The 25,934-nt window shown below is 38.8% G+C and overlaps 4 protein-coding genes across 9 annotated transcripts in view; all 4 read right to left on the bottom strand.

Moving 5' to 3' along the window:
* Positions 1-105: 105 nt before the first annotated feature.
* On the bottom strand, positions 106-3,846 carry LOC109851742. Of its 3 annotated transcripts, XR_002249931.1 has the most exons (15): positions 3,713-3,846; positions 3,491-3,607; positions 3,267-3,326; positions 3,025-3,135; positions 2,779-2,809; positions 2,647-2,699; positions 2,378-2,476; positions 2,170-2,259; positions 1,946-2,035; positions 1,574-1,672; positions 1,371-1,460; positions 1,214-1,237; positions 958-1,073; positions 622-756; positions 106-520 (listed from the first exon to the last, which is right to left on the bottom strand). XR_002249931.1 is itself a non-coding variant. In XM_020422114.1 (14 exons), exons 1-13 carry the CDS (start codon positions 3,809-3,811, stop codon positions 972-974), a joined length of 1,065 nt encoding a protein of 354 aa, XP_020277703.1. In that variant the 5' UTR covers positions 3,812-3,846; the 3' UTR covers positions 106-756; positions 958-971. The 3 variants fall into 3 exon arrangements, 2 of the variants coding, with proteins under 2 accessions (XP_020277703.1, XP_020277704.1); XM_020422114.1 differs by having other exon boundaries at positions 106-756; XM_020422115.1 differs by lacking the exons at positions 106-520; positions 622-756 and having other exon boundaries at positions 991-1,073; positions 1,376-1,460.
* An 876-nt stretch (positions 3,847-4,722) lies between these two features.
* On the bottom strand, positions 4,723-8,243 carry LOC109851766. Of its 2 annotated transcripts, none has more exons than XM_020422171.1 (11): positions 8,089-8,243; positions 7,527-7,580; positions 7,288-7,386; positions 7,047-7,103; positions 6,801-6,911; positions 6,541-6,654; positions 6,283-6,411; positions 6,057-6,152; positions 5,795-5,902; positions 5,092-5,240; positions 4,723-4,975 (listed from the first exon to the last, which is right to left on the bottom strand). In XM_020422171.1, exons 1-10 carry the CDS (start codon positions 8,194-8,196, stop codon positions 5,127-5,129), a joined length of 990 nt encoding a protein of 329 aa, XP_020277760.1. In that variant the 5' UTR covers positions 8,197-8,243; the 3' UTR covers positions 4,723-4,975; positions 5,092-5,126. The 2 variants fall into 2 exon arrangements, with proteins under 2 accessions (XP_020277760.1, XP_020277761.1); XM_020422172.1 differs by having other exon boundaries at positions 5,795-5,830.
* A 2,676-nt stretch (positions 8,244-10,919) lies between these two features.
* LOC109851750 (potassium channel subfamily K member 18-like) lies at positions 10,920-13,261 on the bottom strand. Of its 2 annotated transcripts, XM_020422131.1 has the most exons (5): positions 13,182-13,261; positions 12,479-12,818; positions 11,858-12,252; positions 11,247-11,758; positions 10,931-11,006 (listed from the first exon to the last, which is right to left on the bottom strand). In XM_020422131.1, the coding sequence occupies exons 1-4, from the start codon at positions 13,206-13,208 to the stop codon at positions 11,273-11,275; spliced, it is 1,248 nt and encodes a 415-aa protein (XP_020277720.1). In that variant the 5' UTR covers positions 13,209-13,261; the 3' UTR covers positions 10,931-11,006; positions 11,247-11,272. The 2 variants fall into 2 exon arrangements, with proteins under 2 accessions (XP_020277719.1, XP_020277720.1); XM_020422130.1 differs by having other exon boundaries at positions 10,920-11,758.
* A 9-nt stretch (positions 13,262-13,270) lies between these two features.
* The window catches only part of LOC109851751 (TWiK family of potassium channels protein 18-like), a 42,491-nt gene continuing 29,827 nt past the window's right edge, over positions 13,271-25,934 (bottom strand). For both annotated transcript variants that reach the window (XM_020422133.1, XM_020422134.1), the window contains exon 9: positions 13,271-13,613. The gene's annotated coding sequence lies outside the window, so the exon portion shown is untranslated. The remainder of the gene's footprint in view (positions 13,614-25,934) is intronic.

The raw sequence follows: 25,934 nt of genomic DNA, 5'->3' as shown, positions 1-25,934 counted from the left end.
ATGTATATACACATACATATTTATATACTTATAATTATACATACATGTATATATACATATATATATACGTATGGACAAACTGATATACATATACACACATCAATTTAAGTATAAATGACTTAAGAATATAAAACAGAGTGAAGTAAAAAACTGAATAAAAGATTAGAATCCGACATACACTGACGGCTTTTTTTAAATTTTCATTTGAGATCTATATTCTAATATGTACACTAAAGAACTATCATCAAGCTAATCATAAAACATTGTAACCGTACACTATATTCAATAATATATGTACTTAAATCTAATCGACGAAGTGATCGTCGTCAAAAGTGATGAAAATGTCAGCTGATTGTAAATCTTTCGTCATTTTATTTTACGTTTATTGATCTAGAAGTATTCTGTTGTGATATTCTTTTTTCAACAGTTGTGTCTTTTTTGCAGATAAGTTCTGAGGTTGTGAAAATAAAAAAGAAAGGTCCTATATCATTTGACACTTCGTATTTCCTGCAATCGTTTTCTGTAACACATANCATTTCATTTTATTTTATGATATAAATAATTAAGTTTTTTATCTTTTTTAAACAGACTGTAGAATTAAATATTATATAAAGATANTACCATTTTGTATATGACAATGAATTGAATGTATGTTACAATTTATTATCTTATTTGATTCACGTCTCCTTTTCCAACAATACAATATCCTGTGTGTTAATCGTCACACACATTGTTCTAAACTGATTCTTCTTAGACCTTATATTAAATTCACAAATGAATTAATTGCGGATTAGATATGCGCTCGTTACTACGTACAGAATACTCCAAACATAACAGTAACGGCTTAAATGATTACATATGATTACATATGAGTGATTATTATAAATTATGTCTAAGACAAAACTTTTATGCACATGCGCTTACTACTTTTTCTAAAAATAGTTAAAATCTTCTTACCGGGCAAAAGAATACTAAATGTATAATTTTGGACACTCGGGAACATGAGTTTTTAATTCGTCTAACGTGTGAAAACGTAGTAAACAGAAGATACATTGAAAGCGAGGATACTTAACCTTTGAATAACAAAGGAACTATTAATGTACAACTCTACTAAAGTAGACGATCGAATGCAGCGACGACAAATAACTTTCGCACAGCGACTCTTCTACTAGATCGTAGTTTTGTCGAATTCTAATAAAGTTTGAAAACTTACCCACTTTTTCGGCGGAGGAGATTCCTAAAAAACATACAAATATTAGTATACTACAGTAGCTGACTATCATATTCGTATTATAGTGACAAAACATGGTAGAGCAATCTATCCATCAGATTGCACATCGTTTTTTATTATTTCTAAAAATCTTAGTTACCAGACCAGAGTCAGAAGTTGAAGAAGTCTGTAAGGGTCGTTTTCTATCAGATGTCTGTACAGAGCAGTCTTGTGACGTCGATGGAGGCATCTAAAAAGTATTATACAATATCCCGCAAAAGCCAAGTAAGAAAATAATTGCGGCTCACATCTTTATTACATCGGGGTATAGTAATTCAATTTTTTTTTTTTCAAATAACTTACCGCAGAGCATATGGCGCGACTTACATCAACAGGATTAATCAAGTTTGTTTGTACAGAAGAATCACGTTCCGATGTCAATTGTGTACCAGAAAGAGGTGCCTAAAAGTATTACACGATATTTCGCAAAAGCCGAGTAAGAAATCCGGTAAGACAACGAAAAATGATTGCGACTTATCTAAATTACATCACTCTTCGTTAATTCTAATTTTTTCAAAAAAATATACAATAGCACAATTGAATAACAAAGGAACTATTAATATACAACTTTACTAAACCAGACGAACGAATGCAGCGACGACAAATAACTTTCGCACAGCGATTCTTCTACTAGATCGTAGTTTTGTCGAATTCGAATAAAGTTTGAAAACTTACCGACTTGGGTATAGCGACGTGACTTGTACTATCAGTGGTAATTTCTTGTTTCATCTCACTTAATACAAAAGTTTTCGACGGAGGAGATTCCTAAAAAACATTTTACAAATATTAGTATACTACAGTAGCTGACTATCATATTCGTTATAGTGACAAAACATGGTAGAGCAATCTATCCATCAGATTGCACATCGTTTTTTATTATTTCTAAAAATCTTAGTTACCAGACTAGAGTCAGAAGTTGAAGAAGTCTGTAAGGGTCGTTTTCTATCAGATTTCTGTACAGAGCAGTCTTTTGACGTCGATGGAGGCATCTAAAAAGTATTATACAATATCCCGCAAAAGCCAAGTAAGAAAATGATTGCGGCTCACATCTTTATTACATCGGAGTATATTAAATCAATTTTTTTTTTTTTTTTTCAAATAACTTACCGCAGAGCATATGGCGCGACTTACATCAACAGGATTAATCAAGTTCGTTTGTACAGAAGAATCATGTTCCGATGTCAATGGTGTACCAGAAAGAGGTGCCTAAAAGTATCACACGATATTTCGCAAAAGCCGAGTAAGAAATCCGGTAAGACAACGAAAAATGATTGCGACTCATCTTAATTACATCACTCTCTGGTAATTCTAATTTTTTCATAAAAATATACAATATCACAATCTATTGCGTGACATAAATGACCATGATTACTCACGTTTTCTTCATCAGATTTCGATTCATAGCTATACGGGCTACTAGCACTTGACTCTGGCAAAAAAGAGAAGATGTCTATTAAAATAGTTTACGTAACTATAATGCAAAAAAAAGTTTAGTTTTGCAGACTTACTCCGCTCTTCAAGGTTTATGTTCAATTTTTGCTATGTCCCATGATGTTCAATGATGGATAAAGTGACGTATTTAAAAAAAAAAAACAAATATTATACATATCTGGTATAGTGCACAAGAATCTGGTATGAAGTACGGTATTGTGATAAAAAAAAAAAAAAAAAAACAGTTTTGTTTGTGAAAATTATCTATCAAAACACTCTCCCTTCTCTCATCGCATATTATTTTAGAAATATAAAAAACTCACCAGTAATTTTCTCACTTTTCTAATTATACACGTACGCCTGTGAGCAATGTAGTCTTCCCGCGTTGTAAAACTCATCTTACAATTTCCACAGTGTTTCGACTTTAAAGCAACCTAACAAACTATATTTATGTACATTTCACAAAAGCTAATAAACAGTTAAAGCGATTCTGATCGATCTTGGCAGAACACATCTGGTACCAGATCAAGTTTGAATCAACTTTTAATATTTTCGAAAAGCTTACCGCTTTGTCAGAGATTTTAAGATTTCTAGTGAGTTCCTCGAGCTGAGATGAATAAAATGCCTGTGATGAATAAAAAAATATGTATGTTTCAAGAAGAAGATAAAACATATTATTATATTCTGCAAAATCCGAGTAAGAACTACGTAATAGAAAATAATTTTCGCAATGCAACTTCTGTATCAGAATAGTTTTTTTCGTTAAATAATTTTAAATTAAGCACGTACCAACGTTGCTGTGAGTTTCTTCATTTCGCACGTTTTTTCATGCATGGCAAGTTCTTCTGCAGTCTCAAAATCCGCAGTACAGGATTCACAAATATATAAGTCCAAATCACTTGTTTCCTACAAGTAATTAGATGAATTTTAAACGACAAAAAATGATTTTAGTAAAGAGACATCTCTATCGAATTAGGTTTCCATCGAGTTTTATTATTTTCGAAAACTTACCGACATCGGCGGTTGTGTGTTTTTGTCGCACTGTTCCATATGAACATTGAGTTCTTGCTCCGTAGTAAAAGTCAGAGAACAATAGTTACACGAAAACATCGTTGAAGAAACAGGTAACAAAAGTACACAACTACACTGAGCGAAAGCTGGCTATCGAATGCGTTGAAGTGATCAAGGTGATCGAAAATGATTTTGACAACATCCCCCTCTTATTTCTTTTGTTATCTTTGGATCAGAAATATCCAATAGAAATCACGATTTTGATTTACATGCTTATTCTGTTTGCTGGTCTGAAGTGTTTTGGAACAATATGAGTTGTTTTGAAACAACATAATCGAAATCCTCAGAACAAAGATCAAAACAGCTGTTAGGACTTACAATTAATATGATGAACACGCGAGAAAAGCAAACCAACGGCAGAAATGTGAATTGATTTCTACTTTATATTTTATTGTCACGCAAGTCAAGAATTATTACGCATGTAATTAAAAANAAACAAAGCAAAATTCGTAAAACTACTAAGCGTGTTTCCGTTTATATGTCAATACATTTGTTATATACGTACGTGTAACAAATTNNATATATTTATTGGATGTACTTTTGTTTATTTATAGTTNATATACATGAGAAAGATAAATGTAATTGTGTTCTTTTTTCATGTATACTATTATAAAATTGAAAAAAGTGTACAAGCGCGTTTCACGCACAATATGTAAATTAGTATAAAACTTTATCTAAGTAGTGCAACATAAGAGTTTAGTTGTATCAAAATTTATACGACTTCAGTGTGGTACAATACTAAAGGTTGAATAATATAATATAAATACATATTTCAGTATATGTATAAAATAGATTGTATTAGGAGCGCAGAAAAAAGGAAAATAACAGAGTACAATAAAAATATATATAGTAGTACAAAAAACTTTATTAATAAATTCAATATGAATCAAGTATCAAAATAGTAAAAGACATTACATTTTTTATTCTATACAAACTCTCTTTAGAAAAAGACACCTGAAGTCTGTTTTCTAACGTGTACTTGTCAAAAATTATTATCAAGCAAAACATAAAAAAACGTAATCGTAAACTAACATTAGTAAAATAATACTTAAATCCAATTGTCAAGATGATCGTTATATGCAATCACAATTTTCGTTGTTTGTTATCTTTTTTGCAAGTTATGTTCTAAGATTGTGTATGCAAAAGAAAATTATCACTTGGCATCTTGTATTTTCTATCATTCGTTCATTTTATTCTCTCTTTCTGTAACATGTATTACTTCAGTTTTATAATTAAATATTTTTTTTATTTCTGTTCTTGTACAATTAAATAATATGTCATAACAGAATGCACAACTAAACTTTATGTAAAAACAGTACCTTTTGGAAAATATGACGCAGTGAGTGAATTTATATTACAATTTATTCCATTTTCCTATTGCTTTTAATTGGCGTTGGCTTTTTTTCTCACAATAAAATGTCTTATGTGTTGCAAGCTTGTGAATGGTCCAGAATAGATTTCCGCAGTCCTTATATTAATATCACAAACAAAATAATATGGATTAGAAATGCGCTCGTAAATCTATACAGAATATTTCAAACTAAACAGTAACGAACTATATAATTACAACATAAAATATTTATCATAAACTATCTCTAAGACAAAATCTATATGTGCATGAATCTAATACTTCTAATAAAGGAAATGTATAATGGCCATTTGAAGCAAAAACACTGGTGATAACGTGTGTATGATAGATGCATTACTTTATTCAAGCAGGTAACATATAATAGAACGTTTTCGGCCTTAGATTAGGCTTTTATCAATATATATCTATATTGATATAGATATATATTGATATATATTGATACATAGATATATATTGATAAAGGCCTAATCTAAGGCCGAAAACGTTCTATTATATGTTACCTGCTTGAATAAAGTAATGCATCTATCATACACACGTTATCACCAGTGTTTTTGCTTCAAATGACCATTATACATTTCCTGTTTTATAAGAATTTATTGAAGTTTACTACACTCCTATTCTACTTCTAATAAATATTTTTTAAATCCTCTTACCGGACACCAAAATTGTTGGTCGTTTTTCTTGAAACACTGTGAAATATGAATTGTTAGTTTACTCAGTGATTGGAATTTTAATAAACAGTTGATGCATTCAAACGTTTCCTTTGAAAAAGAAGATAATAATTATAATGTTTGTACAACACCACTAAAGCCGACGATCGACTTTGTTACAACAACGGAAAATAACTTCCGCACAGCAATCTCTTTTTAGATCAGTGCTTCACTATTATATTTTTAACAAATTCAAAAAACTTACTTTTGTGTACGGATTGTTCTTCGCATCACATATTTTACTATGTGCAAGAAGTTCTGCCTCAGTCTCAAAACTCACTGAACAATATTCACAGGGCGCCTAGTAACGAGAAGTAATCAAATGTATTCGACATAAGCCGACTAATAGGCTTGTTAAAGTGACAAAGAATGATCTTGGTAGAGCAAATCCTTTGCCAAATCATTGTCTTCTAACGCCTTTAAAAACTTACTAGCTTGAGTACAGATGTAGCGATATGACATATATTATCAGCGGCAATTTCTTGCTCTGTGTCATTCTTCTCAATCTTTTTTTGATTTTTGTCATCGAAACGGAAAATCTTCGGAGGAGAGGTTAATTCCTAACAAGTATTAGTATATTACAATAGTTGACTATTACTTCTTTTATAATGACAGAAAATGACCTTAATAGAGCAATCTATCCGTCAGATTGCACTTTGTTTTCTATTATTTTCGAAAATCTTACTTACTAAGTTGACGTTACATTTGTTGGAACGATCTGTATCAGAAGTGTCGAATAGTCGTTTTTTTGAATATTTTTGTACACTGAGTTCTTTTGACACCGATGTTGTAGGAGGAGGCATCTGAAAAATATTACACACTACTCCATTACAATACTCCATAAAATCTGAGAAGAAGACCCAACAAAATGACGGAAAGTGATTGCCGTTCGCCAATCTCTTTATTACACCAATCTCTGTTGATTCTTAATAATTTTCCTAAAACTTACCAGTGCGCAATCTATGGCATGATATAAATCAGCAAAACTGCTCAAGTTACGTTCTTTATTAGATTTCTGTTCAGAATGGTCACTTGACGTTGATAACGAAGAAGAAGGTGTCTACAAAATATTACGCAACTATAATGCGGAAAAGTTACTTAGCAAGTTAATTAAATTGACGGAAACTGATTTTTGCGGAAACTATTTATCCATCAGATCAATATCAATCATTTTATAACATTTTCCAAAAGTTACCAATATCTTTGCAGGCTGTTTGCCACTCCGTGTTAAATCAATTTTGGCCAGTTTATCCTACGTCCCGATGTTCATTGAAGAGCAGAAATTTTTTTCAAAAAGAAGAAAAAAATATTATACACATCTGTTATACTGCACAATAATCTACTATAAAGTACAGCGAGAAAACAATTTTGACTGTACAAGTCGTCTATTAAAACATCGCATTTCCGTCATCGTGAAATAGTTTTGAAATACTCACCAACATGCAGTGCACATTTTTAATTATACATATTGTTCTGTGCGCGACAAGTTCCTCCGATGTATCAAAATTCTGATAGCAATATTCACAGATTTCCAGCTTCAAAGAAGATTGTAACGAACATTAGTCATATTTCGCAAATGTAATGAATATCTCTTCGCCGTAAACAATCTCGGCAGAGCGAATCTGTTACTAGATGTCAAGTTTCTATTATTTTCTAATATTTTCGAAAAACTTACTATATTTGAAAATATTTTATTAGCACTGGTGAGGAAGTCCTCGGGCCCGGATTCCTGTGATAAATAAAGAAAAGCATGTGTGCGTGTGTGTGTTTCAAGAGGAAAATGACAAGTAATACATAACTTCGCAAAAACCGATTAAGAAGTACGTTGTTATGATAGAAAATGATTTTTGCAATACAAGTTTTCTATCAGAACAACGCTTTCGTCCTCGTAAAATATTTTTGAGATATGTACCGACAAGGTAGATTTCTTAATTTTGCACGCATTATCATGGTAGACGAGTTCTGCCACAGTCGTGAATTCTTCAGAACAATATTCACAGATTTTTAGTTTTTTTAGTTTACACATATTGCTATGTGTGACAAAGATTCTCGACGGTATAGTTACAGAACAATATTTACATACTTTCAACTTCGAAGAAGATACCTAAGATTACTTAAATATATTTCGGCAAAAGCCAACAACACAGTTTGATTTAAACGACAAGAAATGATTTTAGTAACGCAACACGTTTATTAGATCAGATTTTCATCGTGTTCCATTACTTTCAAAAACTTACCGCCTGCGACGATTTTATTCCTTCAGTTATTTTGCGACATTTTTTAACATGAAAATTAAGTACTCCTTCCGTAGCAAAGGCCAGTGAACAATACGAACAGATAAACATCTTCGAAGAAAAAGGTAACAAGTAATAACTACACTGGACAAAAGCCGACTATCAAGTATACGTTGAACTGATGGAAACTGATTTCGGCAACATCCCTCTTCTATTTCTTCCGTCCTCTCCGAAACAAAAATCTACCAATCAAATTCAAGAGATAGATTTAGTTCTGTACGTGTTGTTTTCTTCGCTGATCTGAGCTGTTTTGAAATTTGCGTGGTGGAAACAATATATTCGAAAACCTAGCTTGTTATCACTTGTAATCTCGGTCATAACCGAGAAAAGCAATAAAGTGACTAAGATGTAAATTTTTATGTTTGTTTCACATTTTGCTTTCGTGCACGCGGCAATAATGGGAATTCGAGCCCGCGCACGCTACCGTTTTTCTTCCATCTACTTACGCACACATAAACGCTCGATCTATCCATGTAACTCGGCGTGTAGCGCCGACAGATAGAAGCGTCTATGTGTACGTAAATATAGGTGAAAAAACGGTAGCGCGCGCGAGCTCGAATTCCCATCACTGACGTACGCCTCAAGTATCATTACGTATTAATTACACAAGTATAAAAAAAAAAACAAAGCAAATTTTCACGCAACTCTTTGTAATCAACGAAAGATGGGAAAGTTGAAGAGATTTCGCGCAGTCATACGTATTGATTATTCGTCAATGCCGCGGAAGCAGACTGACGTCTAAAATGTGTTATCAAAAACGTAGAACCTGAATCTATTTGAAAGAATTTTTTGAAAACGAGGAAACGCTTTTCGACTGTGCGTAAATTATGACAAAATAAAATAATAAGTAATAGTAAATAAACATATGTTGTATATAACTTTGTTTATTTATATATATATTTGGTATACGATTATTAATTGTATATAAGGTTTTGAATGTTCAATATACTTTTTAAATATTATACGTATGTATATATATACAGCTATTTATATTCGAAATACATAGTCGGACTTAATCGGACATAAAATTCGCATTTCTGACAAATATCCTATGTTGTGTGTGTGCGCGCAAACGGTATATATATAATAATGATAATTATGAGTTTAATCGACAATACGAAACATATACATTCGTCGACATTCGACCGAAAAAGAACTTCTACTCTTTATCGCGGAATGTCTCTCCCGTGATTATATTTTTATTTTTTTCCGTGACTTTCTAGAGTTTTTTTTTTTTATATTTGCCATTTGTTTTTTATTTCTCGCTTCGTGCAGTTTGTGTTTTTTTTTTTTTTTTTTTTTGCGTGATATTGCGTAGTGACAGTAGAAAATTTACTAGATTTATAACGTTTTTTAAAAAATCTTACAGATTAAAAGAATTTCAAACAATACAAATATACGTATATATATGCTGAAGAACATCTAAAATATATCCAGAGAATGTCTGTCTGTCTATCTTCTTTCTTGAATGTTTGCGTTGTTTAGAATTCTATTATCAGTTAGGCACTCTCTTTTTTTACGATGATAAGAAAGAAGTCTTTAGTGCCGAAAAGTCACATCAAACAGCTTCTGAATAAAAATCCTGTCACTTAAATTGTTTCCTGTATTCTGATTCAGAATTTGTTTTCATTACTTGCTGAGAGCCTCTCCACATTCTATTATTTTTGATATTCGGTGTCTTTATTATATTAGTTTCCACGTTATTGTAATTATTACAGGCATGCAGTCTTGTAAGTGTGATCGTTCTTGTGGGTTTGTCTTTTTTTTTTTTTATTTTTTCTCCTATGTGTCCTGTTTTAATCGGAAGTTACATATAAATCATAACACTGACAATCTTTTTATTTGGTGTATGTATCGTTACACGATATAAAATTATTCGAGTGCTTCTTCTGCTTGCATAAATTTTCTATTGTTTTTTTTTTATACGACGACGTATCAGAGCATTGTTTATTTCTGAATCAATTTTGTTTTTCTGTTATCGACGATGACGAAGGACACTTTCTCGACGACTTATCGATGAACGATCGAAAGTGTCAATACTCGTTTCTTTTTTGAATCGTGAGGTTTTCGCAACGACCTGACATTTTGCAATAATCGCTTCAGTATCCGTGAAAGTCGCGGCGCACGTCACATAAAGACGTTGTCCAGAGTGGGCAAGTTCTTCCTGGTGGGCGTCGAGGTAGCGCCGCAGCTGACCCCCTCGTCTTCAAATGTCACCATCTTCTCACGACTCCGAGTAGCGGTGTTGCATCCACCGCCGCTCGTATCTAGCAACCGTGTCTGGCTGTTGGTGGCGGCTACTCCCGCGACGACCGGCGGCGTGATCGCCGAGGACGGCCTGAGCACCGATGCAGGGGGCGGCGGTGGTACCGCCATGTCTGTCACGGCGGCGGCGAGATTGAACTCGCTGACGCTGCGCGGCACGAAGTATTCGAAGTGCAACGAACTTTCCTGCTGACGGTGCTGATGATGATGCGGCGGCGGTTGTTGTTGCTGCTGCTGCTGCTGCTGTTGATGATGATACTGCGTCGGCGACAGACAGCTCCTCCTCAATGGCTGTCCGCGTTGGAATTGCTGCTGTTGCTGCGCGTTTGTGCTCGAGGACGATGTCGTCCTCCCGACGGTGTCCAGCGGCAGCGTCTTTTTACGCGGTAGTGTGTGATGGCCAGGCGACAACTTCATGGCAGTGGCAGACGAGTGGGCCAGGAGCTTGCCGTCACCGGGGCTCCTGGCCTGATGCTGTCAGGAACCGGCCGGCACCATTGACATGGCGATCGCCTCCTCCTCCTGTTCGGACAGTCGTGAATCGCTGGTGCCGCCGCCGTCGTCGAGATCGGCCTTGAGACCAGAAGTGGGGCCTGCTGCAAAGAGGAAGAGGAAACAAATATTGCATAATTGCTGTTCCTTCCGTAAAAGCTTTCAAAAATTCTCGGTTTCTTCGCGGTTGTCATCGATAATGACGGCAGTTTTTGGCAAATTAATCAAAGTAGAGATGATTATTTATTTATAAAATAGTTTTTTTTTCAGTTTCCCTGAACGCAAATAATGCGCGATGGTCGACAAAATAATCAACATGTCACAACGTTCTTCCTTTCATTTACTTTTTTTTTTCATGGAAGATTCTCCATTACTGATTTTCCCACCGAATGCCTTCATCAGGGATACCTGTACTACCGATAGGTCCGACCACCACGCCCGACGACATGCCGCAGGTTCTACCGAAGACCCTGACCACGCGTACCACCTCCTCCTGGACGAGGTTGAAGCACATGGCGATCAGGCCCATCCCGGCGAGAATGTACAGCGAGCAGGCACACAGGCTTAGCTCCTCCAAAGTAGCCGAGGGCGCGTTTCGTCCGACTGGCATCAGGTCGCCGAAACCAATCGTGCCCAGGCTGGTGAAGCAGAAGTAGCCGCCTTCCAGCAAACTCCAACCCTCCAGACGATTGAACATGACCGCACCGCCGCATATGTACACCAGCATTATCGCCAGACACAGGCTGATCGGTATCCTAACCGGATTGGTTTCCAGCATGTACGCCGGCGACGAGGTTGCCGATAAGGACAGCGAGCACGGGTGGAAGTGCCGTTTGCCGTTGCCCGTTGTTACATCCTGTTTCGGTGAACGAAGACGATTTGGATAATGTATCATCAAAGAGACTCGAGATTTTGGAAGCTCCTATTGAGCGCTTTTCCACATTGTTTACGTCACCTGAAGAGCGGCTGTCGAGCTGGTGGTAGCGTGCAGAAGACCCTCGCTGCCGCAGTCAAGAAGAATAGCGCTGCCGGCGCCGCGAATGCCGAGGTCGTCGCAGGAACTCTCTCTGCTCGCCGAGTAGTAGTTACCCGTTTTGGTCTCCACGTGGTTGTCGTAACGATACGCCTTGCCCATTATACCGCCGACTGGCGGCGGCGGCGGCGGCGGTTGTTGCTTCCGGGCGCAGTTACGCGGCCGTCGACATACGCGTCCGTACAGACGACGGAAGCTACGCGCGAGCACGTCGCCCACCGTGCTGAGGTAGACCAGCATCAGCGGGATTCCAACTAGGGCGTAAACTATTGTAATCAGTCGGCCCCAGACCGTGCGCGGCGCTACGCTACCGTATCCTGAAAACGAGATCATTGCGAGAATGAGCGCTTGTTCTTACAATTAGCTTAGTAAGAGAAAGAGAGAGAGAGAGAGAGAGAAGGAGAGAGTTAAAAATAGTCGTTATTGGTTTCTCGATGACGCGTGTGTGACGAACGAGATGGAAAATCGAAACGATCTTTTTTTAGTTCGAACGTCATCGACGCGGAAACGGAATAAAACCACCAAAATAGAGTTTCAACGAACCTATGGTTGTGATAAGCGTCAGAGAGTACAGAAGGCTACCGCTGAACGTCCATCGTCGATTGTGCAAGCGTCTGTCCGCGTGATGATCTCGGGATCGCAATGACGGTTCGTAAGCCGACGAGGTGCGCCTGAGACCGCGGGCTAAATTTTCCTGGAACTCGAGAACCTCACGGGCCGCCAAGCGAGTCCAGTTCTCCTTGTAGAGAACGTTCAGATCCTCGGTGATGCTCCAGAGCTTCTCGACGGTGCGCGCTCTTAGCTCCATTGTAGCGGAATCGTTCTCCAGATTTGGTAGAATGTGCACACCTGCGTCGGGTTTCGAGGACGCGACTTCGGAATCCTGCATTTTTGAATACACGATAGTGTTACATAAGACAGTTTTGATTAACATCGACAAAATGATAATTTAAAATTCAGATTTCAAAGAATAAATTAATAAATTAAATTAAATTAAATTAATTAATAAATCAGCTTATTAAATTAAAAATTACTACAAGTCGTTTAATATTAATTTGTCTAACTTCACTTGGAGATGATTCCAAGTGATGAAAAAAAAAGTTTAAACCTTAATTCTTTATTTACTTCTCATTTATTTTATAATCAGGACCGAGCAAAGAGGTCGTCGAGCGGAATCAATAAAGCGTCGGAATTTCGAGGCGCAAACTATGACTTAATCGTCGTTGATTAAACGTTGCTCGCTTACCGATTTAACACCTCCCTCGAGGACCATGAAGGCGAACGCGCCGAGCAAGGCGTAGCCGAGAACGAGCACGCACACGCCGAGGCTCGCCAGCAGCCCCGGGGTCTTTGTGGAAGTGGCGGTGCTGCAGCTGCAGCAGCAACAGAGCAGCTCCGTGCCGCGCACCGTCGCATTGTTGTTGTTGTTGTTGCTGCTACTGCCGCCGTTTCTACCCGGACAGCATCTCGGCGCTCTTTGGTAGTAGTCGCCGGCGTTCTGCATCGTTCCGTCGTCCGCTGGTTAGAGATCGCCGTCGCTGCCGCTGCAGCTGCAGGTGCAGCGACCGATTGACGCCGCAGCTGCAGCCGCAAGCGGTAACGTTCTACCGTCGTTCTATCGTCTTCGTACCGCGGCCGCCGCCGCCGCCGCCATCCATCCGGTACGGGGTTGCTTGACCTGTCGTCAAAAGTTCAATCACCGATTAATTATACACGCAACTAATCGGGATCACGATTTGGGAATTTAATAAGAACTCTACCTGACATTTTTGTTTTATATAATTTTCTTATTTCTTATTGCGTAAAACAGATTGATGAAGATTTTAAAATAAAACGTTTTCGGAACTGATAACTTCCGAGTTATCTTTTTTCTCGTTGCACTTACATCCTGCAGAACGCTCGTATTTGTCAAATTTCATGTCAAGTTGTGTGCCGGATTTACCGCATCGAGTTTTCGTCCTCACATATTTGAGTTGAGAATTATGATATTTATTCTGAAAACAATTTCCTTGAGAACTTTCCTCGATTTTTCAGGAAAGTTTGTTTAAATTTCGATTATCCTGTGAAGTATACATATATATATTTTATATCTTCTGCTTACTATTGCTGAGAGATCTTGTAGTATGTGATTGTATGTATATATATATATATATACACATAAATGATTTAAGTTGTCCAGACGTAATTGAGACTGCAACTGTAATCCTGCCGTTCCTAAATCTAATCCTGATTTTGATCCGACAGATTTCTTGATCCGCGCACCGGTAGTACGGAAGTCCGAGATAGCGGCGCGATTAGATGCGTCGGCGTAGGCACGCTAGATTAGACGTTGCGGATGCGCCGAGACAAATGGCTCCTTCCGAGTAATTGGCTTGTTACGGGTTAATGACAGCTGCTGGCGATTTCGTTTCGGGCTCGTGCGAGACAAGAACACTCGTGTGACGCGATCACCTCCGGTGTCGTCTCGAGAAAGACACACCGAGTTGATTCCAAACATTTCGAACGACGGATAAAGAACGGTTTGTTATTTTAAACTTTGGTATCTATTTATGAGGGACGTGAACGCGGACACGTGGAAGCTGCTTCAAAGAGTTTTTTTTTTTTTTTTTTAAGAAACAAAAAGTCGGTCGTCTTTGTCAGAAAAAGTGACACGATGTTTGTTTAATTTTTTTTTATATTCGCGTGTGATGTTCTCTGTTGATTTTCCGTCTTTGTAGAGCAAAGTTTCGAAATGAAGTTTTAATTTTCTGTTTGAGACAAATCTTGAGATGAAAATTTTTCTCTATTATAAACAAAAATTACTGATAGTTCTCGTCGTCTGACACTGCGTCTGAGACTTCGCAAAACTGACTCTTTTATTCAGTCGATACCCCGATGGCGCACACCCCGTTCCGTCAGTCAGCTCCCGTTACGTCTGATAAAGCAATCGTCACCGCGGCGCTGAGTCGGCGTATACGTGTAGATAGAAATAGCCAGTACCGCACGATCGACCCTCGGTACATACAACACATTGCCGCTCGCTTGCGTCGTAGAAACGTAATGTTCATAGGAAATGAAATGGCGTGATAGCCGCGATTGGTCGATTCAACGCGAAGAAATTAAGGGCGGGAAAGAAATGACGAAACAGGCGCGAATTCGCTATCTTAAGCCGCGATAGAGGTGCCTGTAAATATCACTGAGAAGCCGCGAGAATCGAAGAGAACGAAAACGTCAGGGAGCTAGCGCCCTAAAATAACTCTGTGTGAGTGTGTGTGTGTGTGTGTATGGCGCTCTTGTATAAATTAAATCAATATAAAATTATTAAAATACAATAATAATTAAATCGTCGAAATGTAAGAACTTGGAAACGTGTACGCAGTGTTCGATCGCATTATTTGCTTTATTGATGTTTTTTCAGCAGAAGAGAAGAAGGGAGTTTTTTTTTTGCAGAGCAGGCAATTACAGAGAGCGAGAAATCTTCTGTCTGTGGGAGAATAAAGGAGACAACGTTTATAAATAGAACGTGGCGAGGTGAAGAGCAAAATGCATGGTGTGTGTATGACACCGTTAAACAGTGCGAACGCTCGTCGCTCGTCCTGAGTGTGTGTGTGTGTGCGTGCGCGTATGCGGTTCCGCGTGTACCGGTGCGAGAAAGAGATCCCGCGACCGCCCCAGTTGAGGCATTGTACCGCGGCTACCGGAGATAAGGCATGAAATTAAATTCGACGGAATGTGGGTCGTCGCGCCGTACGGCTCCTTTCGCCACCCTCTTCCTACGTCACGTCCTGCCTGAACAACACGTCGTCGGCGAGAGAGATACGTTGATATATATCCTCCGTTGCTTGCGTATGTACGTGTAAGAACGTACGTCAAGTAGCGCGCAAATGCCTTAACAGTCACCGCTAAACAGGGACTTTTCGCACCGACGACGACGAACGACGTAATTCACTTGTTGATGCGAACACAACACGTACCGCGCGAAGAGTTAACGAGTTACTTACTCAACCTGCGAATCTCTCGGTCCATTCGAGAAAGAATCGATTTGTGCATTTATTAAACGAGAGCAAATCTTTAAAAGAAAAAAAAAGAAGAATCACACAGGAACTTGATTAGGATATGTGAAATTTTTTTCTCAAATTTTTACCTGGAGATCAGATCAATTTGCAAAAATTTATATTCACAATAATTAACAAATAATAATATAATGAAAATAAATGAATAAATTGTTAATATTGTTCTTTAAGATAAAAGTTGACTCTATGAATGCAAAATACTTCGCCAACCTTATTTACTCCTACGGATATCCGCCAGGAAGATGATGTATTGACGATGATAATGGTTGTTGATGATTGATAACGTGTGACAAGTTACATCAAATAAGGTCAAAGGTCACCTAAGCCCTCTTTTGAGACACGACATATGTGAAGCGCCACCCGTATTGAGTATATTGCCTGATGTGTTATCTATTTCTATACAACCCATATATATCCTGATGTATGAGTATCTAGGTGACGGATTCTTTCAGAAGACCGCCTACTTTCAGAGAAAATACATCTAGCAAATGTTACATTTATAACATCCGATATACACATCATCACGTGTCTCTCTCTCTCACATTAACGAACACATGTGTGAGTATATGAGGATTCAATAAAAGCGATTTCTGTGATTTAAAAAAGTTGTCGAATCGAGAAACACCGCGTTCTCTTCCGTATATAGCCATTGTGACGTTTCCGTCTTATTGGACAAAACTGGTATCACTTAAGAGAAAAATAATAAATCCGGCGAGAGAGAGAGCCGTTTACAATGATTTATATATTTGTTAAAAAACATATTCGTTTCCGCAAGGAAACTTTCGTTTTTAAAACTTCTTCTTTCATTTTTATTCGCGAAGAACTATATACCGTTGTGTTTTCTCACTGCGAAAGTGCTTTTAATATTTTTTGGCCAGGACATCGTTTAACACGCCTTCGCGAGACGAAGTGAGTAATCGGCGAGATCGCTGCGAAAACGCCGGAAGCACGTTTCCAAAAAAAAAAAAAAAAAAAAAGCTAAAACACGCTGTTGCAGATAACGGAACGTTGCGTGATATATTGTCGGCCTCTCAAAAAACTCGAACGGGTTAAAAAATACACGTGTATGCTCGGTGTTCACAGTGTATTGGAGTTAAAAAAAAAAAAAAAAAAAAAAAAAGATATTTGTCCTTCGATAAAGTTCAGAACTGCTTCAAGAAGACCTTACGCGACGAACAAATTGATTTTGAACCTCGCGAATAAAGTTTGTTAATTTTGATTTAATTTGTGTAATATTAATAAAATTTATATAATATTCATAAATGTTCGAAATTCTCTGAAATTACACGCCGTTAACATCATTTGCGTTTGCGATTACCCCATATATATTGGTTGTTTTATTATTCTTTTGATTTCAGTGTTACAATTTGCATAATATGAAAAGTAACAAATATCATACTCACGTGTTCTCTCTGTCGCAACTTCGCTTTGAAAAGAAAATAAAAAAACACCATGTAAAAAATTAAATTCCGAAGCAAATTGCTTCTGATGGTTCGCACATATGTCTCCGTATTGCTTAGCGCTCGTTACATTAGGCAACGTGCCATACGCGTCTAACACGGTCTAACTATTAGCCGACTAGGAGCATTCGTTTAATTGAAATTTACGCGTGAGCAAATACCGCGTAATTACGTTATCGGCCATTATTGTGGCGTCGCCGTAATACGCTCGATCGAGCGCGAGGAGAGAGATTCGATTCCTTTTTTTTTTTTTATTTTATTTCGCGAAACAATCGCGCGTGGCGCGATCAACTAATGCATTAATTAAGATTGAGGAATTAATTCGGATTCGTAATTGAACCGGAGTCCCGTGTGACGCGAGTGTTAATTTCAAAAAATATATTTTATAACACACAGAAAGAACGATGAAATATAATTCTCTGACGGAGAAAAAATACACGAGTGAACTCGTTGCCCAATATCCCGGTTAAGCTCTTCTCCTCGGAGATAGAACGTGATTCAATTAGCAGTGCGAAAATAAAAGAATGATATTTTTGTTTCATTTTCGTTTTTAATACAAGGTCTTAGAAATCATTGATTCGACGTATCATTTAATGATCCTCCGATGGAAAAACAACGCGTCACTCAAGTGTTAAATTTAAAGTAACAAAAAAAAAAAAAAAAAGTATCACGTCTTTCGTTCTCATTTATAGCTCGAAGCGACGCAACAGCTAAGTTAAATGAGCTTTTAATTTTTATAATTGCACTTCGTCTTGCACACTTTCTATCTATGTATCTTTTAAAACGATGTTGTAACACAATATACCGATAAAATATTGCGTCCCGTGTTGAGAGCCGAGCGAGTGGAAAAATATAATCGTCAAGCTAAATCAGCTTTTAATAATTCAAATCGCACGCCACTTGCGTGTCAAAATATCGGCGCGCCACGCCTGTATATTATATATTATGCATAAAGCCCGGTGACGTTGACGTATAGCCTAAGTCAGCTACCCGGCGCAATGCATTAGGCTGTCTACATGGCAAGGCAGCGATTCGGGTCTGTCAAAAGTCGAGGTGTGCCCGTCACGCGAGATAGACGGGATAAATGATTTTCCAATATCGATACGGTTTCTCGCTTCCCATCTCTAGACAAACGGCGCTCACTCAACGTCTGTGCGAAAGACTATTTGATTTCGTTGTTCTTTTTCTTTCAAGTCCAATCGTTATATTTTAAAAATCTTTCTTGATTATCTATGTGTGCTACACTACAACTACTTATATGTGTGTGTGCACACAACGCGTACTTATATTTTAACATTATGTCTTACATATATTAAGGAAATTAAACCGACAAGAGCTGTATTCCGCTGGTGCGAAGTACAAATATAATTATAACAAATGATTATAAATTTGATCTTGATAAATTTTGTTATATTTATATTTTATGATTGAAGATGATTAGACAAACTGATCGAAATATGTTAAAAACAATTACAACTTTGTTACATAACACACAAAGATTTTGCAACACACAATCAAGCGTATTGGTGCTTTCACACATCGGCCCATCTTATCGCTTTAATTCGGAGCCAACTTTGTAGATTACCAATTTTGATTTTTAGAATCTATTGTTTTTTTTATTTTCCACAGCCACCAATAAAATACAACTCTTCCTTTGTTATTGAAACCTTCAGACTCTAGACACATACATATTTATTTCATATATCATCGGGGTGTTATATTCTTTTTCGTCGTTCGTGCATACACACACGCGCGATTTACAAAGATTTATGTTCGCGATTCCATTTGCGATACTCAGAGACACGAACTATGCATTACCGTCATCCCTTTACGCGCGATCACAGAGAAATCGCAGTTACACAACTTGCGTCAGACATAAGATACTTCCGATGACAGTTCCCGGCAGAGTCACGTAGTAGTACTACTACGAGTTCGTAGTACGAGCGTCGCAGTTACATCGACGGTAATCGATTGGCACGCGAAAGGAATTCCGGGCGTTTAATTGGAATTTGTGTGCCGAGTGGCACAGTGCGCGATGTATAGTTGCTCGTGATATAACCGTAGCTAGAGGGGAAAACGATAGGATCACATAATACGCGGCTTTTGGCTCGCGTCGCCCGTTCTGTAGACTCGAGAGCCTTTAATATCCGATTCGAAGCCCGATTAACTAACGATGCGAGTAACGCAACTACTAACGTTGCATTGTGCTCGCTCTTATAATCCGGATGAAAAATGGCGTCAAAAAGCTGCGGGCGTTAATGAGTTTGCAATGTGGAATGTGCAACGAAGCATAATTATTCAACGCCAGTTTTCGCGTTATCGCGTATATTCTCAAGTCAACCAGCGGTTTTTTCTTTGATAACATCGAAAACACATTGACTTTTTTTCTTTTCAATGCAACTTCAGAAATATACAAAAGAATTTCATTACTTGCCATGAATTTTGATTCACGCGCGCGTGTTTTGTCGATCGAAATTGGGAATTAACTTTGCGGTTATTTCTTTACAAAAATAAAACGCTTCGTTTTTTTTTTTTTTTTTTTCACGATCGATCGTTAAGAGACGATCTACGAAGGAAGAGGGGAAGAAGGTGCGCGATTTGCAAAAGCAATATCGACTATATCCCTCCGGGATGATCCGACGAGAGAAGAAGAGTATCCATATCGGTCAGCACGATGACTAGGAAGGAATTCCACCCCGTCAGAAGCGAACCACGTTTAATTGGAATTTATGCGCGTAGTGGTACATAAGCCACCCTATAGACAGGCCCGTCGCGATGCAGCGCCGGTTGGGTAGGAAACGCGGTAGCACCGCGTAACGAGTTGGTACAAGCAAGCGAGAGATGAGGAGAGACCGCGAGAGAACGAGAGAGAGAGAAAGAGAGAGAGGAGAGAGTGAGGGTAAGAGAGTGAGAGAGTGCTGGAGGGTGCCTCCTCGTGGCCCTGGCGGTTCGCAATCGATAGTCGAGCAGCAACCGGAGGCGTAGAGGTCGGCGCGGGGATCGGTGACGAGAAGAGGGATGCGTAGAGGGAGAGAGAGAAAGAGAGAGAGATGCTGGACCCTCGCGAGAGTCACCCTCCAGTTTCCTCCACGAGAAGACCACCCTGTAGATGAGTGTATGTCCGCAGCGAGAACGATGCGTGAGACTCACTTTGAACCGAAGTCAAACCGGTTTGGCCTCCGACCGCGGGCTCTCCCGCATTTGTCGATTAAGCCTTTAACGAAGAGAGAGAGAGAGAGAGAGAGAGAAGGAGATGCTTCCTCGACTTTCCGATAAATTACGACTCTAGAGAACTATCGATAGTTCTGCGTACGTATAATTGTGCTTCCCAGCAGAAGGATTTCCTGCACGTGGAATAGTACAACAATTAGATCGAGATAAATAAGCGAAGACATGTATATGGTTAAAAGACGTTAAGTATGCAGTTAAAGAAACTGGAAAAACGTTAATTGCACTACTAAATAAACGTATATTTTTCTTTTTTAATTGTGGAGAATTCAATTCCGAAACGATCGAACGAGAAAAACGATGTATCAAGCGAAAGCGGGATGTAACTAGGACAAATCGTTACGGCGATGGAGAAGGATAATGAGCACGAGTATCGAATTAAATGATGTACGTATATTGATCAACGTTTCGCAAATAAAATTCAAACGTAACAGTTCGAAATTTGTAGGAATTCGCGTAGAATTTAAAGCAATTTTGACGTGATACGTATATATATATTCAAACCGCCGGAGAAAGTTTTCATGTAAATGTGAAAAAAGTAAGAACTTCTGGAACACTTGATTTTCATGACGGATTCTTCGATGAATATCGATTGAGGTTTTTTATATTCGGAAATTTTGTTTCTGAGAGGAAGAGAGCAGCCGTCGTTTGTTGCGATTTATCGAGAAATCTCGAGAATAAACGCGCGCGATGCGACGTCTGAGACGTTCTATAGAAACGGGGCCGTGTTTAATCCCCCGCATTCATCGGGCGGGGTAGTTAAAGTCATAATCTCGTTGATTCTCCCCGCCTTTTCCGAGATTTTTCTTGTCATCGAAAACCTGATTTATCTTGCTGACCCAGCTCCGCGATTCGCGGTGAATAATAGAGAGCACCCCGGTCTGAACGTGAAATAAGAGAACAAAAAAAAAAAAAAAAAAAAAAAAAACGACGATGTCAATTCAAATTTTTCTCCTTTTCGGCCGGGATTATAGTCCATCCACCTCTTCCTTCTCCGAGATGAATGCAGATATTTATTTGCTCTCTGAAAATTAAAACGTCGTCGTCGAGAAAAAATATCAACGGGAAAAAGAAAGAGAAATGTTGCAACATATAATTAGAGGATTTTATATAGAAATGCAAAATAAATGTAAATATTTACTCGCAATATATCGCGGTTGTTTGAAATATTAATATGCAATTACTGTTGCAAATACGCATATTAATTATTAGCGTATTATTATTAAACGCTAAAAATCCTGCAATAGCTCTACATTGTGCTAGAGCATCAAAGTGACAGACAAAGAAAAACAACAGCTTCTTATAACGCAGCTTTGAATTGAGAAGATACGGCGTAGGATTTCCTTTGAAAGTATGAATATAAAAGAGAAAAGGAAGAAGGAAGATGTCAACTGAGATTTTCTTTGCAGTCTCCTTTTCGGACGGATTAAACGTAAATTTCGTTACGCTGTCCGGCTCTCGCCGCCTCGCTTTACTTTAGCCTTCCGCTCGTTATTTCGATCCGCCATTTCCTCCGACGTGAAGCAGCGAAAATCTAACTGCGTTTCTGGTATTGAGCCTGAGCGAACTCGTTTTCCTTCCCTGACAAACCTGAGAGAGAGAGAGAGAGAGAGAGAGAGAAAGAGAGAGAGAGACAGTTTTCTTTTCTTGTCCGACGGAAGGGACAGGAGAGACGGGTGCTCTTTCTCGCGGGTTTCTCGCTTGTCCGGCACGTCTCGCGTATTTCTTTATCTTTTGCAATAAAAATATCTCTCTCTCACGTTATTCCAGCTCGCGATCCAGCTTCAATAAAAGGTACATCGCGAGAGTCTTCGTAATGTACGTAACTAAAAGGATAACGAACCATAGAAATTTCTTCCGTACGATCGTGGTATGAATTTTTCATGAAAATTTAATCTCCGCGTCGCGCGTTGCGACGGATTTCCGTATTGCAAAAAAACATAATGCGCGACATTTGTTTGCGCTAAGTATTAGAAATGCTAGTCAAATATTTGTCGAGCGGTGTGTGTTCGCCGTTGCTTTTGGAAAAACATTTCTGTTCGCGGGAAATAGTGTGGAGACACGTGCGGTATCCATTAAAACACAGTCACACAGAGATAACATCCTCCGGGCGTGCGAGCGGACAGAGGATCGTTTCAGCGAAACATTATTCATCCGCCACAGTTACATGGAAAAATATCTGTCTGGTATATCCGAAAGTCCGAGTAGGCTGCTTCTATTAGAGCGTCAAAAGCTATTTTGGCCTGCGCAAAACGGCCGAAAGAGCGCCCTCGCTCAAATCGGTCGAGCGCGCGGATTGCCAAGATTGCGAAGCGGTGCTCTCTCTTTCTCTCTGTCTCTCTCGCTTCTTCGCGCTCAAGAAGATTAATAGATTTATTCGCGCATACAAAAGGAAGATACCTCGAGATTCTCCGAGACCAAAAAAGAAAGAGAGAGACGGAGGTAGGTGCGGACACGTACTAATTAAGTTCTATTCTAATTCGCGTGAACTACATTGTGCGAGCGAATACCGAAATAGCGCGCAGCGCGCGACAATAGCAACGACTATCCGGCGGCGCGCGGACGAGCATCTTCTTTCGTCTTCGCGAATGTAAAGTTCAAAGCGATAACGCGTGTGCGCAAACAAAATATATATATATATATATATATAATTTATATACGTGCAGCGACGCGCGATGTATGTCCGTGAGCGGTGAGCTTTTTTTTCACCCGGTTCCCGCGACGAGAGCGGCGCGTCAGCATAACGCGAAACGCACGGACCGGCTTCCGGAAAAATCGTGCGCGTCGCGACGCGACGTGTTGACGAGGTCGCGCGCACGGGCACTTTTTGCAATTAATTCGGCGGCTTTCAATCGAAAAGTTTATTTAGCCGACTCGTGCGCGCTCACGCCGCGAAATTAACGGGATCGCTGGTGAAACACGAGAAAGAAAGAAAGAGAGAGAGAGAGAGAAAGAGAGAGAGAGAAGGTACTCTCTCCGCGTTTGACGAAGTTAATTAAAACGCATACGCCGGGCAGCTTGCGCGCGATGTATCATATTCCCGCCGAACGAAATGCTGTTGTTTATACCCTCGACAGCTCTGTAACTAACGGGGTACAAGAGAAGCGGGAGGGAAGGATAAGCAGAGAGAAAGAGAGAGGAGATGTGAGAAATTTACAATGCGTAAGCGCGCGCACGATCAAACATAAACGCGCGATGCTCAAGCATCGATTTATTTTCAAGCGGCCGCGCTCTCTTGAGCGACTTTCGCTTTTCCGCGGGAAACTCGATATCCAAGCCGGAGCTTTATCTTAATTTTATCGCATCATGTGCGCTCTTTGACAATATATCGCACGCGTGCGGAAGCGTCAAAGAGAGCGCGACGTGTGACGCGTAGAGTCGAGCGTCACGTATCTCGCTCGATGGGAGAGAAAATACGCGACGCGCGTCTATAAATGAAGAGAGAACAAATATCTTCCAATGTAAAAGTTTCGAACTCTATTTTCGTGATTGCAACAATTTTTAAAAGCTCGTGAAAATGGATAACCAAGTATTAAAGTCGATACGAGCCAATATGCTGGAAGTACGTGCAATCGTATTTATTTATTTACTTCTGTTAAACAAAAAAAATGTGTGTAAATTAATGAAAATTCGAATCAAATTTAATTTGAAAATGCACAGGAAATGCGGGAGATCCGGGTTCGACTACTGGCCGAAAGGTATCTTTTTTGCAATGGATTTTTTAATTTCTCTCCATGAGAGATAAATCGAGTATTTCACATACTCACATGAGATGCAAATCAAACATTCTATGTGAATTTTTGAATTAAATTTAATTCGTAATTTCAGCAGATCAATTTTGAAAATTGTAGGCAAACGTGTTGTGATTGATGTTTGCCTAAACATTCTGATATTGCATGTTTATTCTCTTTCAGTAAACAAAAACAAAACAAAACAAAAAATATTTCCCGGGAAAAGTAACAATTTTTCTTCGACGTAGAGCTAATTTTTGAAACTCCGCGATATACCGCGAACGACGGTCAAGTAAGGAGTCACATTTTACAATTTGCACCGTGCGACGTATCTCGGTTATCATCGGCGAATTTTCACGTGTTCACATCTTTCTTTCCCGTGCATCCGCCTAAAAACGAGAGAGGGAATATTTAATTTAAAGGCTTATCGGTGCTCTCTCCTCGAGCGACGATTTTTATCGCCTTTGATCGCTCTTTATTCGCGCGTGTGTACACCTGACCCTGCCCGCCGGACTTACCGTCCCTTATCTCGTCGCTAGTACCTCATTTGCGAACGAAAGTGAAGTCTCCTCTTCCGCGACAAAAAGAAGATACTTTTTGCCTTCTTCTGAGTTCTTTCAAATCCCGTTCTTTTTTTAATATTTTCGATTATGATGATCGTTAAAGCACCGCGATTCGAGCCTTTTTCCTTTGCTCTCTTTCTTTTTGTCACATTTTTGTGTGTAATATCCAGGACCGCTCCTTTTTACAACAAACGTACGAAAGATTTCACAGATAATAATTTTTCCTCGGACGTACATCGGACAATATCACGTTCCGTTTGTGAAGAATCGCAATTATTCAAAGTTCTGCAAAGTTCTTTCTCTTCAGTCAATACCACGTATGCGGACGAATGAGCGAACGAAAAGTAAAGTTGACGAGAAAAATACGGTCTTCTCTCTTTCTTTCCTTCTCTCTTTCTCTTGACAGATAAATGCGTCCACGGACCTCAAGGTGGTGCATTGTGCTATTTGAAGTCATTTTCTCGGTATACTTTATCGGTTCTCGACACTTTTTTCCAGCCGAGCGCGTTTCATGTGAGAAACGAGCTCGAGATGCGCGGACCAGGACATTACGAAAAAGTAAAATGTAAGTTAGAGACGTTCTTTTCCCCGGATGTTCGATTGTTCTACCGACTTAAATTCGACTTCAATTAATCGATCAATACCAGGCAGTTATTTTTAAAAAAGTATCAAAAGTAACTTTGTTGAAATTTGAATGCGAAATTTTCATTCCTCTTAATCCGCGCATCTCGCAAAGTGCATTTTCTCTTTCTCTTGTTTTTTGTCTTTTTACTATTAAAATTGATTTGAAAGACCTCTCTCTCTCTCTCTCTCTCTCTCGTTCGCATTTCAATAGGCGAAACGAGCGATGAGTAATGCGTTAAGACTGAAGAAAAAAGGCAGCAAGATTACATTACTCTTTGATCGTGAAAGATGAAGAAAGTTCGCAAAACTGTGAAATTAGCGAGAAGATGCCGGGTAAATGT

This window comes from Pseudomyrmex gracilis, unplaced genomic scaffold (genome assembly GCF_002006095.1).
Source record: "Pseudomyrmex gracilis isolate BER0280 unplaced genomic scaffold, ASM200609v1 scaffold_20, whole genome shotgun sequence".
Taxonomy (NCBI): domain Eukaryota; kingdom Metazoa; phylum Arthropoda; class Insecta; order Hymenoptera; family Formicidae; genus Pseudomyrmex; species Pseudomyrmex gracilis.
The sequence above is the reverse complement of the archived record's forward strand: the minus strand, read 5'-3'. Positions and strand labels throughout refer to the sequence as shown.